The 15,877-nt window shown below is 35.8% G+C and overlaps 1 protein-coding gene across 1 annotated transcript; it reads left to right on the forward strand.

Moving 5' to 3' along the window:
* Positions 1–2,515: 2,515 nt before the first annotated feature.
* On the forward strand, positions 2,516–3,575 carry LOC143533448 (phylloplanin-like). The gene is made up of 2 exons (XM_077028232.1): positions 2,516–2,732; positions 3,292–3,575. Exons 1-2 carry the CDS (start codon positions 2,516–2,518, stop codon positions 3,570–3,572), a joined length of 498 nt encoding a protein of 165 aa, XP_076884347.1. The 3' UTR covers positions 3,573–3,575.
* The last annotated feature ends 12,302 nt before the right edge of the window (positions 3,576–15,877 follow it).

Below are 15,877 nucleotides of genomic sequence, written 5' to 3' on the forward strand. Positions count from 1 at the left end.
ACTAATTTGCCCCTAACTTAACGGACAAAATAGACGAGGTTTGAAAAAAGTACTAAAATTGCAAGTTTTAGAAAAGTGAGGTAGCCATTTGCATAATTCAAAGACGGTGCTAAAGTTGCGTAATTGGACAAACCACGGGTACTAAAATGTCACTTAACTCTAATAAATAATTTATTATTATTATTATTATTATTATTATCATCATCTATCACCAACCACCTAAGTAATCAAAGCATGCGAGTACTTGGTTGTGCGAGTACTTAGTCTTGGGAGTGCCGTGGTATGCAAGTACTTAGTAAGCTGGTACTTTAGGTCAGTGAAGAGTATTCACTAAGAATGGATTTGCTCGTTTTGTATGTGAACCTTATACAGTTTGTTCAAGTGTTTGACCCGAGAAGAGAATTTCCCAATAAAGTTCTTAATCATTGGTGAGTTTCTAGACTCCTCTTTCCTTTTTCTGTTATGGTCTTGAGACGATGTTCATATTCAGTATATGATTAATTGTAATGAGATAATGGTTTCAGCTTCTAGTCTCTATGGTAAAGAATGACTAAGTATGTATATTATTAACGAATGGTAATGTTTAAAAAGAAAACAGAAGGGTTTAAACAAGTAATAAAATAATTATGAGAATAGTTTAATGATTACGGAATGAGTATGTACGTGATACAGTGTAAGCATAGAAAAGACATGCAACCCTTGTACGCTTTACATTCTAAAAAGGGGTCTTATGAGACATGTGGAATGATAATGACAACGGTCATTTGCCCGATGGGACTGTATGGGTCTTACGGGACACGAGGAATGAATTGATGAACAGAGGGAAGGCTTGCGACCTTTATACGTGTTCTATTTACTTATATAATATGTGAAAGCACGGATGTAAATGCTATATGATGCGCTACATATGCGAATGTAGTTATGTTGTAACTAGTATATTGTTAAATGATTATTATATGATACATTATGAAAGTTTGATATGACCTTTAAAAATAAAACTCACTCAGCGTAGCTTATGTTTAGTATGCACATTAGGTTGATGCAGATATTGTTAATGTTGGTGTGGAGTATATGTATAGGCTATTCGGATTAAAGACTGCCCATCTACCTAGGAATTTTATGTTTGATTGATGTTTTGTTTCAAAGACTATGTGTTGTGTTAGAATCTCTTGTGACCTGATTATGCTAATTTTATTGCAAATGTTTAATAAATTTCTATGGTTGAAGAGCTACGTCTCATGAGTGAGTCGAACGATAAAGCAGAAAGGGAAGAAATATGTTATAATAAATTATTATTATTTGTAAAAATATAAAGGTCTATTTCATTTAGATGTTCAGTTTCATTTAGGGTTGAAAATGATTTGAACATTTGGCGAACTATTTATTAACTACTTGATGTAAAGTTCGTTTATGTTCGTTCGCTTAATAAATGAACAAACATGAGCAAACATTTTGTCCGATTAACTAAATAAAAGAATGCAAAGAAAGACCATGTTCATTAAGTAGTGTTCTTAAACAGTTGATTATGTTTTTCTTTTACGTCCGTTTAGGTTTGTTAGCTCATTAAAGGTTTTAATAACTTTTTTAATCTTATCGCATAGATTAAAGCAAATTTGTTAACTATTAAACAAAATTATATATGAGTATCATGTCATAATTTATATAAAAAATTATATATGAGTATTGTGTAATAACATATAAAATTAGTATGAATATCAACAGAAACTTGGTAACTGGACCGAACCATTAACATTGACCTTTTGTTAGGCAAATTGAATAAATCGTTGTTTGGGTTCATTTGTATTCGTGAACAAGTTCATTTCCTTAACGAATAACATGAACAAGAAATTTAGTTAGGTTAGCCATTCATGAACTACTTGTTTGTTCCATAAAAGCTTAACGAACGAATATAAACAAGACGTTATTCGGTTAAGTTTGTTTACATCCCAAGTTCCTTTATTTGAATTATTTATATACATGTAATCATAGCAAAACTAAAAAACTAGTTACAAAATCCATAAGTGAATCACAAGTTTCTCAATTGGTTTGGTAATTCCAATTATTTGTAATTAAGGTTTTTATAAATTCCATGCAACTATAATGTTTTACAAACGCATATACCGAACCCAATTATTTGTAATTCCAATTGTAATTGGATTTACGTAAATGGGGTTTCAAAGAAATTAATGTTATTATAAATTCCATGTAACTATAACCTTTTACAAACACATATACCAAATCAGTATGAAAAACAAATATAGCACGACAAAACCACCATATGCAAGTGCTACTCACACGCAAACTAACGAAGGCAAACCCCATCAACAAGTGCATAGCGTGCGAGTTAGTTCACACTACAACTTGCATGGCACAATCCGAAAGTCTCACTTGAGGACTTGATGCACTAAAGAAATCTTTTATGATAATTGCTAACACCCAATTCTAGTTTTCAAACACATATGAAAGTGACACTGTGCCTTAACTTCCCTTATAAATAGGCAACTTTCATAATTGGATGTATCAAGCCCTTGATTGTATGAAAGCCAGCTCTCTTAAATCAATGGCAATGAAATCTGCGTTGTTAGTCACTCTTTTCGTCCTTGTTATAGTGGCATCACAAGCCGAAGCTCAGCTTCCCATTTTAGGTTTGTTAAACGTCGGTGGAACTATATTTTGTTCCGCGAATGGCAATGCCATCACGAACGCTACAACTCCAACACCTCCGTTTGCAAGTAAGATTGTCTTCCTACTTAATGCATGTTTAATCATGTTATGCATAGACTACAAACTTTTTTTTTATTTTATCTTTATCGAAGGCACAAACTGAAAATAGTCAAATTAATAATTGGAACTCCTTTGTTTATTTCTTTCACTTAAATCATCAAGAAGATTTATTATGACAAAATAAGATATTCTCCAATCATATCCATCGCCATAAAATTCCAAATGCATAGTTATCTTTTTTATTTATATATTATATAAAATATCATAAGTAGGGATTAAGGTTAGTGGTTGATAACAACATTTTCTGCTTTTAGAAAAAGTTCCATTCTTTAGGAAACATATTTAATATTAATTTATGTAAATTAAATAAATAGTAAATAAATAACTAGTCAAAATGGCACCTTGAACTCAAAATTCAATTTTCTGATTCTCATAAATATCTCCTTTATTCAACTCGTAACTCGTGTAATACACAAATTTCTAATTTAGTTTATGTTATATCTATTTATGTTATAAAGATGAACATAAATAAGAAGCCATTTTTTATATATTTTGACCAATTTACAGATGCTCTAGTTCAAATATCGTGTGGCGGAAATGTAATATCCTCAGGCTTAACCAATGGATCAGGAGTATTCAGTATTGTTCTAAGCCCGCTTCAGTTTCTTCTCACCAACCTTTTGTCATCTTGCAATTTGGTTGTTGCTTCACCGCTGTCAAGCTGTAACTCAAGCCTATCATCAACCGGAAATCTACAAGCACCACTACAGCTAGCAGGGACTGTGATTCGTGGACTTTTGAGCATTGTGAATTTGATCCCAGGCACATTCCAACTTATTGGAGCTTGATGATTAATTCAGAGGGCACACCAATCTTATATTATGTATGAATAAAGGAGGATGATTGTTCTTGCATCCTTCTATTCTAAATGTTTGTAACACGCTTGAATATTTATATCAAAATTATTAATCTAGTGATTTATCGATTAATTTTAAGTTGGAGTCTTAGATGTTAAGTGGGTCCAACAATTAAAAAAAAACTATATTATGTAAAATTCTAATCGAGTCAGGCATAAACAAGCTTGTACCCAAGCTTGAACCTAAATTGAAGCATGTCTAAAACAAACCAACACCTGGGGTTCGTATATTGAACTTGACTTGGCTTGTTTACATCTTTAAAATAAGTATTAATTTGTTTTGAATATACAAAGATAAGAAAAGGAAATGGCTGAAATAAACAAACAAAATATACATACAAAATAAAAATCTCTATTGAAAATTATATTTTACAAAAAAAAACTATATTGACTACGTTATAAACAGAAGTTATAAACAGTTTTATAATAAAAGAGAAAAAATTATGTAAAAGAAAGAAAAAAATTAAAAGCTAGAAATGGAAATAATTATGAAAGTTACGGATTTTGCTCTTTTGGTATGGGTAAAATTATCATTTTCAAAAAAGGTAATTGAACTTTTAACGATGGTTAATGTAAAGTCATCAAATTCTTCTCCTCTTTTTAATTAAATAATATTTTTTCTACATTTATCTTTATCATTATATTTTCTCCCTCCTTTCCTCACACCCAATATCAACAAATATTAAAAAATAAATAGGACAAACAAAGTTTTCTCAAATTTACAAAAATTACTATATTTTCATTCTTCTCCTTATAATTTGCGCTCGAAACCTCATCCTATAATTTACAAAATCTCCTCGTATAATTTTAGAGGATGAGTGAGAATGCTATTAGGAGTTGATTTGAAGTTGCAAGCTCTAAAGTTGGTGATTCATGGGAAAACAAAATCAAAGCATTTAATGGGTGGAATCAAAGATGGAAGTTTTGATTTGAATACGCAGGGGAATGGGCTTGTGGGTTGGGGTCTCGACCAACTGCCAAGATAATCAGATGTGAGGGCATGAAAAATAATGTAAGCCACATGATTCTATCGGCAACAGGGAAGCTATACAGAGACATGTAAGCCTCCGGGATGATTAGAAGGATGAAGATAGATTCGAAGAATCGACTGATTTATTGAGAAAAGCATAAGTTTCAGTTGCCATATTTACGGAAAAAAAAGGTAACACAAACGAGAGGAATAGAGGAATCTGGAAATTGTTTCAGAAAATAGCAAGGGCCTTGCTGATACAATGTAAATCTTATCAGAGTTTGCGCAACACAAATTAAATGATCTTTAATTTTGACAGTGTTTGGAACTACTCCCAATACCTGAGTAAGCTATTCTGAGACGAGATGTCAATCGTCTATACTGATTTTGACGCTCTACAGTAGAAAAACCCAAATTGAGTTAGGTTTTGAACTTGAGACCTTAGAGCTCTCAAGCTTTAACGAACACCCTAACACCACTGAACCAGAAGGCCAATCATGTGTGAGTTCAGTGATCAACTTTATTCTAGCTTTTGACCAAATGAAAAATGCTTGTGTTCTAATATAATTAAGTGGCCTATCTAAATATATAGTTGGCCGATATGTTAACTAACTAACCAATCACATCACCTAATAACAAACTATACAACGAGTAGACTAGTATATATTTCAACATATATAACCAATCACCTAACAACAAACTATACAAGAGACAAAGAGTAGACTAGTATTTGAATATAAGTGGAAACTTTGTATGAGATCATCCATCATAAATTGCTCCTATTCAAGCATACTTAACTCTAGAGTTCTCATCTCAACTACAACTGATGCGTCCAACATGTGTTGGTAAATACACGCGGCAAGACATTTACTAGTATTCCAAAGCACTTTGATAATATTGACATGAGATCCGCCCTGCCGAAGATGTTACATCCATGTTCTTGGAGTGCTTTTAATCTTCTAGACAGTCTGGGAGTTCAGATTATTATACCAAAACTAAGTGCCCTAAAGTTATTCTCATTTTCTTTTTGTTGAAAATAACATTGGCATATATATTTTGTGGTCCATACGCCATATTTTAAGGGGAAACTTGCTCCTTGATGGCAAATGTGTTTCTCGGAGTTTGTTGTTTTAAGTCAATGGTCTATTTGGAGTTGGAGAAATAGACCGGTTCATGCACCAAATTTTCGAGTGGTCCAATCCATGAAGATATATCCACATGCGCACAACTTTCTTTTTGCATGTGAACCCCATATGTTCTTCTTCGTTATCTTTTGTTTTGTACGTAGGTGGTGCGAGGCTCTTTGTCCACTTTCTGCTCAACGAGTCCCAAGCGACGCCGGGCAGTCTATATATACATATGTTAAACTACTTTAATTGATATCTAGCTCAAGTTTGTAAAAGTGCGTCTTATGCTTGGTCTTATACTCGTCAAGCATCACTTCACTTAACTAGTTGGGTATATGTAATATGTTCACAAACGGTCATCGGGTGTGCTCGCTAGTTTTATAAAATATATCTATGGTAATTCAGAAGTGCATTTCTTCCTATTTTATTTTTATACGATAAAGAAAATTAGAAATATGAAATCTAAAAAATTAGTGAATCAGGTAGATTGCTTTACTAACAAAGAATAAATTTATTAAATTAAAATAAAAGAGAAGAAAGTGTTACATGTATGGTTTAGACTTTAGATTAACAAGAATGCATATTTTGTATAATCGAATCGTTATCACGTAATATCATTTTCGTGCCATACACGCAAAAGTTTTTAAGCTAATCATGTCTGTTTCGTAGTTCATACCCAAACACCCTCAAATTCAAACACACTGTCCCCTCGCCTGTCCCCGTCGATCGTGCAAACCTTCGTAGGACCAAATCATCGGCTATCGCTACCATGGTCATCGCCTTTTACAGTGTACGCGCCATCATCGTACCCCACCCACGTTGTAGCCAAGTAGAGACTTGAGAACAACCCCCCCCCCCCCCCCCCTACCACGATTCCAAATAATATAAATTATCTACCCCACCAACACTGTATCACCATCATCAACCCTCATTTTTCAAGTTCAGATTTGAGTAATTTTGATTTCTTTATAGATGAGGTGGTGGTTAATGATTCAAAATAACATAGGCAGTTTCAGAAAATTAAGTGTGCATTTAAAATAAACAAAGCGAACCGTTTAGTATAGTTAAAGTAAACTTACTGGTAAAAAGTTCAAATCTCACTTTTTCAGGTTGTTGTCAATAATAGAATGCCATTGAACTCTCACCAAGTCAGGGGATTTACGAGTTGTCGGTTTCCACTTGGAATGAGTTGACGCCATCCTCGAACGTCAAACACTCAAACTAACAAAGGACGGTTGAAATCCTGTTTGAGATATGGACACACTACTGGACTATGAAGATGCATGCAACTTAATCCGAATTACCATCTCAAAAAAGAAAATATAGTAAGTTTACCTGTACTTTCGAAAGTTGACTTAAACTTTAGTTTTGGTATACGATCAGAGAAATTTAATTACTCTAGTTATATTTTATCAAAAGATGAGATATAATCTTATTTTTAAAACTACTAATATAAAGGGAAAATTCCCAAAATGTCGTCTTAATGGAGAGATTCCATTTATGTCCCCATAGATAAAAGTTTCTAAAAATGTCCCATATAAACACGTCTTTGACGACATGTTTAGTCTCAACGCGTCTTTCACGACATGTTTGGACTCAACTCGTCTTTTACGACATGTTTGGCCTCAATGCGTCTTTCACGACCTGTTTGGCTACCAAATGCGTCTTTCACGACATGTTTGACCTCTTAATTATTTTTTTTTGTTTTTTTTAGCATTACATTAATATAATTAATTTTACTCATATTCGTTTTTTGTTAATAATTTTAATTTATAAAGTTTTATAAAGTTACAAATATACCGTTAAGACATGCTTATTTTTTATCTACGTGTCAGTATAAAATTTTTTTAAAACCGAGCTTGGTCAAAGTTTACTAAACATTTATTGAATATTTCGATATAAATTTAACACGGCTTGGTTTTAGTAAAATTTATGACAACATGTAGATAAAAATAAACACGTATCAACGCCATATTCAAAATTATATATAACCTTGCCACCCTCGAATGAGTAGATCGACGATACAGGAATTGGAGTGCCTTAGGGACCCCTACCGTGACAACTACTACTACACATCCCACATCAGAAAATGCTATCGACGAAACAACCCTTTATCCAATCCAGCTATCATCTTTTGTTAAAATTCGATATTCCATTAAAAAAATATAATTACAATTTATAAAATCACCGTGTGCATCTTTTTCGTGATTATGAAGAAATTGCGTGAGATGCACCACGTATTCAGAATATTTCATTAGAAAATATAATTTGAACTTATTAAACTATTTAATTTGATAAATATAGGGTTTTTTTTAATTTAATCATTTAATTTCTATAGTTTAATTGTATTTCTTTTGAGCTTCTCGTGCAATACACGGGTTCTAAAGCTAGTAATGTAATATTAAAAAAACAAAAACAAAAGAGGCGCGACACATCGTGAAAGACACGTTGGGGGCTAACATGTCGTGAAAGACGCGTTTGGTGGCCAAACAGGTTGTGAAAGACGCGTTGAGGCCAAAAATGTCGTGAAAGACGCGTTATGACCACATATGTCGTCAAAAGACATGTTTATATGGGACATTTTTGAAAACTTTTATTTATGGGGACAAAAACGGAATCTCTCTTAATTAATGGGAAGTTTTATGAAGTTCCCTACTAAGACCATCTCCAACAGTTTTTGGTTCAAATCAGTCATATTACTGCTACATCAGCTTTCTTAAAAACCGTCATTTTTACTTCAACAATACACCTTTCTCAAACCATCTTTACATTTTCACATCATCACTTACTTTTACGTTTATTTTAAGTAAGAATTTCACAATACTATAAAATATTTAATTTTATGATTTTTATTTAAATAAATAACAATATTATAAAAATTTAGTAAAAATTAGATTAACTAAAATATAACAAACAGATAAAAAAAAACATAATTTAAAATGATAATAACTAGCCGTTTAAAATAGATACGGGTATATATATATATATATATATATATATATATATATATATATGAATTTAAATGATAATAACTAGCCATTTAAAATAGATAAAAAAAATCGTTGAAAAACTAACCGTTAAACTAGTCATTACATAAAAAATAGTCAAACAAAAAAACACCTTTTTGTAATAAATATAAAAAAATATGCATATATGTATTATATTTTATAAATATAAATATAAATATGGGTGTGTGTATGTGTATATATATGTGTGTGTAAGGGGAGTGAAAGATGTGATGTTTGAGACCTACAATGGATGGTTTTTGAAAGTTTGAAAAATCAAACTTTAAAACCTGGTTTTTAATTTGAACCAGTTGTCCTAATGGTTTAGGTGGTTTTTGGATAGGTTTGAACCGAGGTAAAGAAACCATTGAAAATGTTCTAATAAAGATCTGCATGTGAAAGTCAGAAGAACCCTGTCCACATAGTTGCAATCATACCCTTGGACCCCTTTTCATTTATGTTTTTCTCTTGAGTAACTGACACACACAATTATTTTGCTTAAGGACCGGAGATGCAGATGTTTCGTTCTACAAGGACCATTTGTACAAGTAACCTTTTTTCCTTTTTCACTTTTACATGTCCCAATCCCAGCACAAAATTTCATAGCAACCAAATATATTTGCTAAAATTAAGGGATCTTTGGCAATTGCTGAATTATTAAGTGTTGAACTATAAAGAGGTCTGAATGGCTAAGAGAGTCTGAATCAGTAAGATCTGAACAAGATAAAGTCTGTTTGGTTGGAATCTGAATAACTGTACAAAATAACTATCTTACCCTCTGAACTATTTTATGTTAAATGAAATGTATCTGTTTATTAGAACTCAGAATGATAAATGTTGGGACCAGGATTCTTGATCCTTGAGGATCAGCTATTTTTAGCAACTGTTTCTAGGATTAAGGATTCTCGGTGGATCAAGGATCCTCAACAGTCAACTTCAGTTATATTCTAATATATTTTTGCAGGTAAAACACGTGCTTACCAGAAAGCCTACTTTTACGGAGAGCATATTTTACCAGGTCTTCCTTGCTGTCCACGCTCTGAAATGGTCAAGATGAAAGAGTTAACAAACGTGGCCATATTTATAGGAATTAGTTAGTAACCGTTATAATTTTTTTGTATATATATACATTGAACCATGGCTGATCACAAACAACATATAGCACGTCTAGAACTCTCACCAAGAACACTCTGTAATCATGATCAGCTTTGATTCAATCTCTTGTAATCTTTTTGAGCTTAATATAATCGGTAGTGATAGTTTTCACTACCCGAGGTTTTTATGCCGGCGGGATACTAGTTACCAAGGCTTTTCCTCGTATAAATCTTGTTGTCCAACCTTTACAATTACTACTTTGATTATTTCGTTCATACAAGCACCAATCCTCACATACGAATTTGATTACGTGATCCTTAGACCGATTTTTGACCAAAACAGTTTGGCGCCCACCGTGGGGCATTTGGTGCTTTAATCGCAAAAAATCCTTACCTTTATTCAAACCCTACTATCATTCGCTAAATGGTCTCTCAAGGAAAAGCTGTTCCCACAACCGCTGCTTCAAGTGTCCCGGATCAAGTGACTTTGCCACCGCTACCTGGTTCTACGAAGCCACAAAAACCTACAAATGTTGCTCAGAAGAAGGAGACTGCTGCTTTCTCCGGACCAAAATCCACTACTGTCTCCCGGTAACTGCTAACAATGATGTTTCTGTTTTGTGTTCATAGATGAAGAACTATATGGAGCAGCAGAATAAGACACACCAGAGGATCCTCCACGAGATCGAGGAAATCAAGAGGACCAAGAAGACTGCTGAAGACACAAGTCCCATCATGCCGAAAATGCTTGACTTCAACACTCCGGATTTTCCGGGTCGAAGGTGTTCAACATCCACTTATCCTCAGCAGGGATCCTATGACCTCTTTCAGGAGAGATACTCTAACCAGCACACGCAAGGATCATCTATCCTTCAACAAGGGTCATCAGGTCAACACTTGAGATCCTCCAACTACCATTCACAAGGATCCTTGGCCTTCCAAACTGGACCCTCAAATTTCTGTCAAGGATCCTCCACCCATCAACTTCAAGGATCCTCCATCTTTCAACCAGGATCCTTGGGTTTCCAAACAGAATCCATCATCCATCAACACCCAGAATCCCACCCTACTTATGGGAAGGAACCTCTTAAGGAACCATGGTCCAAGCCACTGGAGGTCCATGAAGGTGACTTCATACCCATGCAAACCACTACTCCTGCTGGACCAACTCTTGATGCTGAAATAGTATACCCCGGACGTAGCTATGGAGCGAGATCTTTTGATCACGCAAGAGGTAACATTTATGATAATCTATCTTTTGGCACTAATCATGGTGGTATGCAGGATACCGGGATCAACCAAACCATAGCCCGTGAGCTACAAAATCTCAAGGATATGATATCAAGTGTACCAGGAGTCATCAAACCCATTCCCGAAGTACCAGCAGGAAGCCATAACATATCCAGGTTCGCTCCACCAATTTGTGATGCTGAGATACCAAAGCGCTTCATTGCCCCTAGTATGAAGTTATATGATGGATCCACGGATCCTGAGGAACATGTGGCCTTATATCGTGAGAGAATGGAAATTAACCCAAACCCAGAGAGATTGAAAGAAGCCTGCCTGTGTAAGGGCTTTAGCTCAACCCTCACTGGATCCGCCCTTAAATGGCTGCTAAGTCTTCCTCCTTATTCTATTACTTCCTTTTCTCATTTGATCAATCTGTTTAATAGTCAGATTTCATGCAGTAGATCCTTTGAAAAATTAACTAGTGATTTATATAGAGTCGTCCAACCTCGTGGGGAACCTCTTAGGCAGTTCCTTACTAGGTTTGGAAGAGAGGCCTTGGAAATTCCAAATTTGGATGTCCCGACAGCTGTTGAGGCATTCAAGATGGGGTTACAAAAAGACTCTCCATTTTATCAAGAACTTGTGATGACCCGTTGCAGGAACTTAGATGAAGTCTGAAACAGAGCTTTAAGATTCATCAGGTTGGAGGAGGATCAAAGAATACAAGATTAACTGAATACTCCAACAAAAAACGAGTCTCAAGACAAAAAGTCTAGGACCCAGGATCCTGAACCAGTCCCGGAAAAGGTTGCTCCACCTCTGCCAGACGCTCAAGTTATCAACATGATCTTTGGAGGCTCTGATATATGCGGAACTTCATATTCAGCTGCAAAGAATTATGCCAAAGAGTGCAAACTGGAGAATGGTGAGAGGCTGATCAGGACCTCTACAACAGCTGAGCAAAAAGTTATCTCTTTCGATGAGGATGATCGTGTCAATGTCCAGGATCCCCACCATGACGGTTTAGTCATTACTTTATTTATTTCTAACCATTATGTACGCATGATACTCATTGATGGAGGAAGTTCAGTTAACATCATCCAACTGGAAGTACTTAGGAGGATGAATATCCCAGAGTCAGAAATTGTCCCACGATCCTCGGTTCTTGTAGGATTTAGTGGGGAAACGAAGAATACATTGGGGGACATCAAACTACCCTTATATATAGAGGGAGTGATGTGTTGTAAAACACACGTATTTTCCGCGCGTTTTATCTACGTATTATATTATATTTTTTATGTTTTAACTTGTTTTATATAGGTTTTACATATTAATCTATCTTGTAGGCTATGGGTGAAAGATTGAAGAAACCGAGCTTCTTGAGCAGTTTACGAGCCTTATACGCATGAGATTTTATGAAACAACTCAAAGCCCGGCCCGATTACATGTTATACAAGCCCATTACTTACAATATTATAACAGAAAAGAAAAAATTAAAAACCCTTACCAGCTAGAAGTTGCGATCGGCCAGATTAGGGTAAGGAGGAAAAAAGTTTTTTTGAAGCAAGGTTGTGGACTTGTGGCAACTAGGGAAGGAAGAAGAAGGCAAGGACAAAGTCTCGGGATCATTCATCATCAGTTTTTACAGCCAAGAGCAGCCCGGAATCACTCCATATCCTTTCAACTATTTCATTGTTCTTCAACTTTAATTCTCTTGCATAATTGTTAACTAGTTTTGCAATTGATTGAGAGATTGAATTGTTTATGATATTTGTTGATCATTGAATGCTTGATTTGATTATTGAGATGAGTTATATGATGTTTTTATTAAGTGCTCATGGCTGTCCAAATATGATTAGAGGCTAAACTTGTTAGTTCTACCTAGGAATGATGATAATTGTTAGTGTTTGATGAGCTTATTGGATTGTTTGATTGATAGATGTATATTGTTATTGTAAAGTTTGATTTAGACATGAAATATGTTGTGATTAAGGGCTAGAAATTTTGGTAATTCATTGCATAAACTCCTTGCGTTGGTTGATTAGTTTTGTATTGATTGATCGGTGCTTGTTTGATTCTAGACTTTGTGTTTAGGGTTTGTTTGCGGTAGGTACAACCGTAGGGTTTTGTTGCATGAATTTGTGGTTAAAGTATAGCGGTTAGACACCTTCTTAGAGACCGAGAAGTGATAAGAAGTTAGGGTTGTCTCATTGCCTTTGCATGCTAGAATAAGGATTGCGCGAGAGCGAGTTCGTTTCTTGTCAGGTTTAGGTGTTTTGAGCGACTAGTTGATCTATTTTGGTTTAAGTTGAATTGTTCCTCTATCCTTGGTTGTGTAGTATTCATTACCATTAGGGTCGAGTGTTGGTGATACTGAGAGGTAAGTCAACATTAGAACACGTTAACTATTGTTTCTCGGTTTGGTTGTTTTAGTCGTTTTTGAGTAGTTAAGGCTTGTTGAGTGAGACCGAGAGGTGATCCAGTGAGCCTGAGCGATCCTTAGTCGTGTCATCTTTAGGAACTGGTGTCTTGAAGTGATCCAATCTATTATCTTGTTAGGCCTACAATTTGATTCAAACCTAGGTTGACGTGTTTCTCCATCCGAAGTTAACACAGTCAGTTTTCGTTAAGTTTTCTATTTTTGGTAACTTGTGTCAGTCAGTCTAGTTAGTCCAGTTAAGTTATTTTATAAAAGGAAAAATCAAAATTAAAATCAATTAAATATTATTCTTAGGTAGGTCTTGTCTAGGGTTAGTGATCTTTAGCGTACTTACGTGTCTTCGTGTTCGATACTCGGACTTCTTAAGTCTATACTACTTGCGATCGGTACACTTGTCGGTTGTGTGTGGTTTTAGAATTTTCGTTTTATATTTAAAGCTTAGTTGTGAGGGTCATTCTTTTAGACATATCCGACGCACATCAGGGAATAAATTCTATTCAAAAATTTTGTGTTATCGATTCCTTGTCTTGTTGCAATGTTATTCTTGGCAGGCGTTGGATACACAAAATTAAGGCGGTTCCCTCTACCTACCACCAATGTGTAAAGCTGCCTACCACATGGGGGATAGCAAGGATCGAGAGCGACCAACAAGACGCAAAGGATTGCTATACTTCTTCAATGAAGCCTACGAAAAAGCTAAGGGAAGTATAGCAATTACAGAAAGCAAGAAGAAATGTCATGGAGACCAGGGAACAAGATTCTAAGGAAGTGGTCTTGCACCCAGAGGATCCTGACGGCAGAGTCCTAATTGGATTGAAATACAAGAGTCCCAAAGGATTCTAAGGAAGTGGTCTTGATCCTTTACCTAGCCGCCTCTCTCACTGCTTTAAGTGTAGTACTAGTAAAGGATCACGAAGGTAACCAACATCTAATTTACTATATAAAAGTCTCCTTGATGCAAAATCCAGGTATTCTCAACTAGAAAAACTTATTCTTGCTCTAACTATGGCTTCAACTAAGTTAAGACATTATTTTGAAATTCATACTATCATTGTGAAACTAATTACCCTATAAAGAACGTCCTTAGAAAACCAGAAATCCAGGTAGAATGGCTAAATGGGATGTGAAATTAAGTGCATATGATGTTCAATATGAGCCTAGAAACGCAATCAAGTCACAGGCCCTAGCAGACTTTGTGGCTGATTTCAGTAGTGACATAGAAAAACAAGCCAATATTAAAGTCCAACAGCTTGAAGAAACCAAGGATCTTTGGACACTCTTCACTGATGGAGCCTCAAACATTAAAGAAACAGGATTAGAAATACTACTAAAATCGCCACAGGGAGACATACTACCCCATTCGATATCTTGTGAATTCCAAGCCACTAACAACGAGGCAGAATATGAGGCACTTATTGTGACATCTGCCCCGATCCGACCCGACCCAGGTACCCGTTTCTCTGATCCGATCTCTCTTTTATGATTTAATATTTATTTATACTTATATTTTACTTTTAATAATAATATATATTTTCCTTCCCGCCTCTTTCTCTCTCTTTCTTTCCGCCGTCCCGTCCCTCTTCTTCTCTCTTTCCGCCTTCTGTTCCCTCTTGTCGCCGTTCCGCCCTTAAGCCTTGTTTCCCTCTTTTTCTCCTCTTTGCTTGTCCTTTGTTCCTTCCCGCCTAAGGTTGTCTGCGCAGCTCCACGCGCCAGACTCCTTACAAGGAAGCCTGCGTGAAGACCAGTTGTTCCTGCGATACGCGAGGCGAACTGTTCTCGCAGCGCGCTAAGAATTGTAGTTCTTCTCGCAGCGCGCTAAGAACGGTAGTCCTTCCCGCGACGCGCTAAGAATTGTAGTTCTTCTCGCAGTGCGCTAAGAACGGTAGTTCTTCCCGCGACGCGCTAAGAATTGTAGTTCTCGCAGTGCGCTAAGAACGGTAGTTCTTCCCGCGACGCGCTAAGAATTGTAGTTCTTCTCGCAGCGCGCTAAGAATGGTAGTTCTTCCCGCGACGCGCTAAGAATTGTAGTTCTTCTCGCAGCGCGCTAAGAATTGTAGTCCTTCCCGCGGCGCGCTAAGGATCGTTCTGTCTGCCTTCGCCCTCGCGCGTGCCCCCAAGCCTTCTCGCGCTAAACCCTTTGAGTTTTCTTCTGTTTAATCTAGCCGTTTGCTTTTGTGTTGTCTTATCTTCTGTGCTGTTGACCTGACCTATCTTATGTCTGAAAAGTTACTTTCGGCGCAGCATGCGCACCAACCCCATTGGTTGGCAGAAAAAGTGACTGACATTATCTTTTGAGATCTGCTTTTTCCATGCTTGACCAGTACCTTTATCTGACCCGCCCATGCCTGTTACTGTTCCCTGTCAGCTTTAT

The sequence above is a fragment of the Bidens hawaiensis genome, unplaced genomic scaffold, assembly GCF_021521415.1.
Source record: "Bidens hawaiensis isolate Kalapana, Puna unplaced genomic scaffold, B.hawaiensis_p1.1 tig00009693_1, whole genome shotgun sequence".
NCBI classification, from domain to species: domain Eukaryota; kingdom Viridiplantae; phylum Streptophyta; class Magnoliopsida; order Asterales; family Asteraceae; genus Bidens; species Bidens hawaiensis.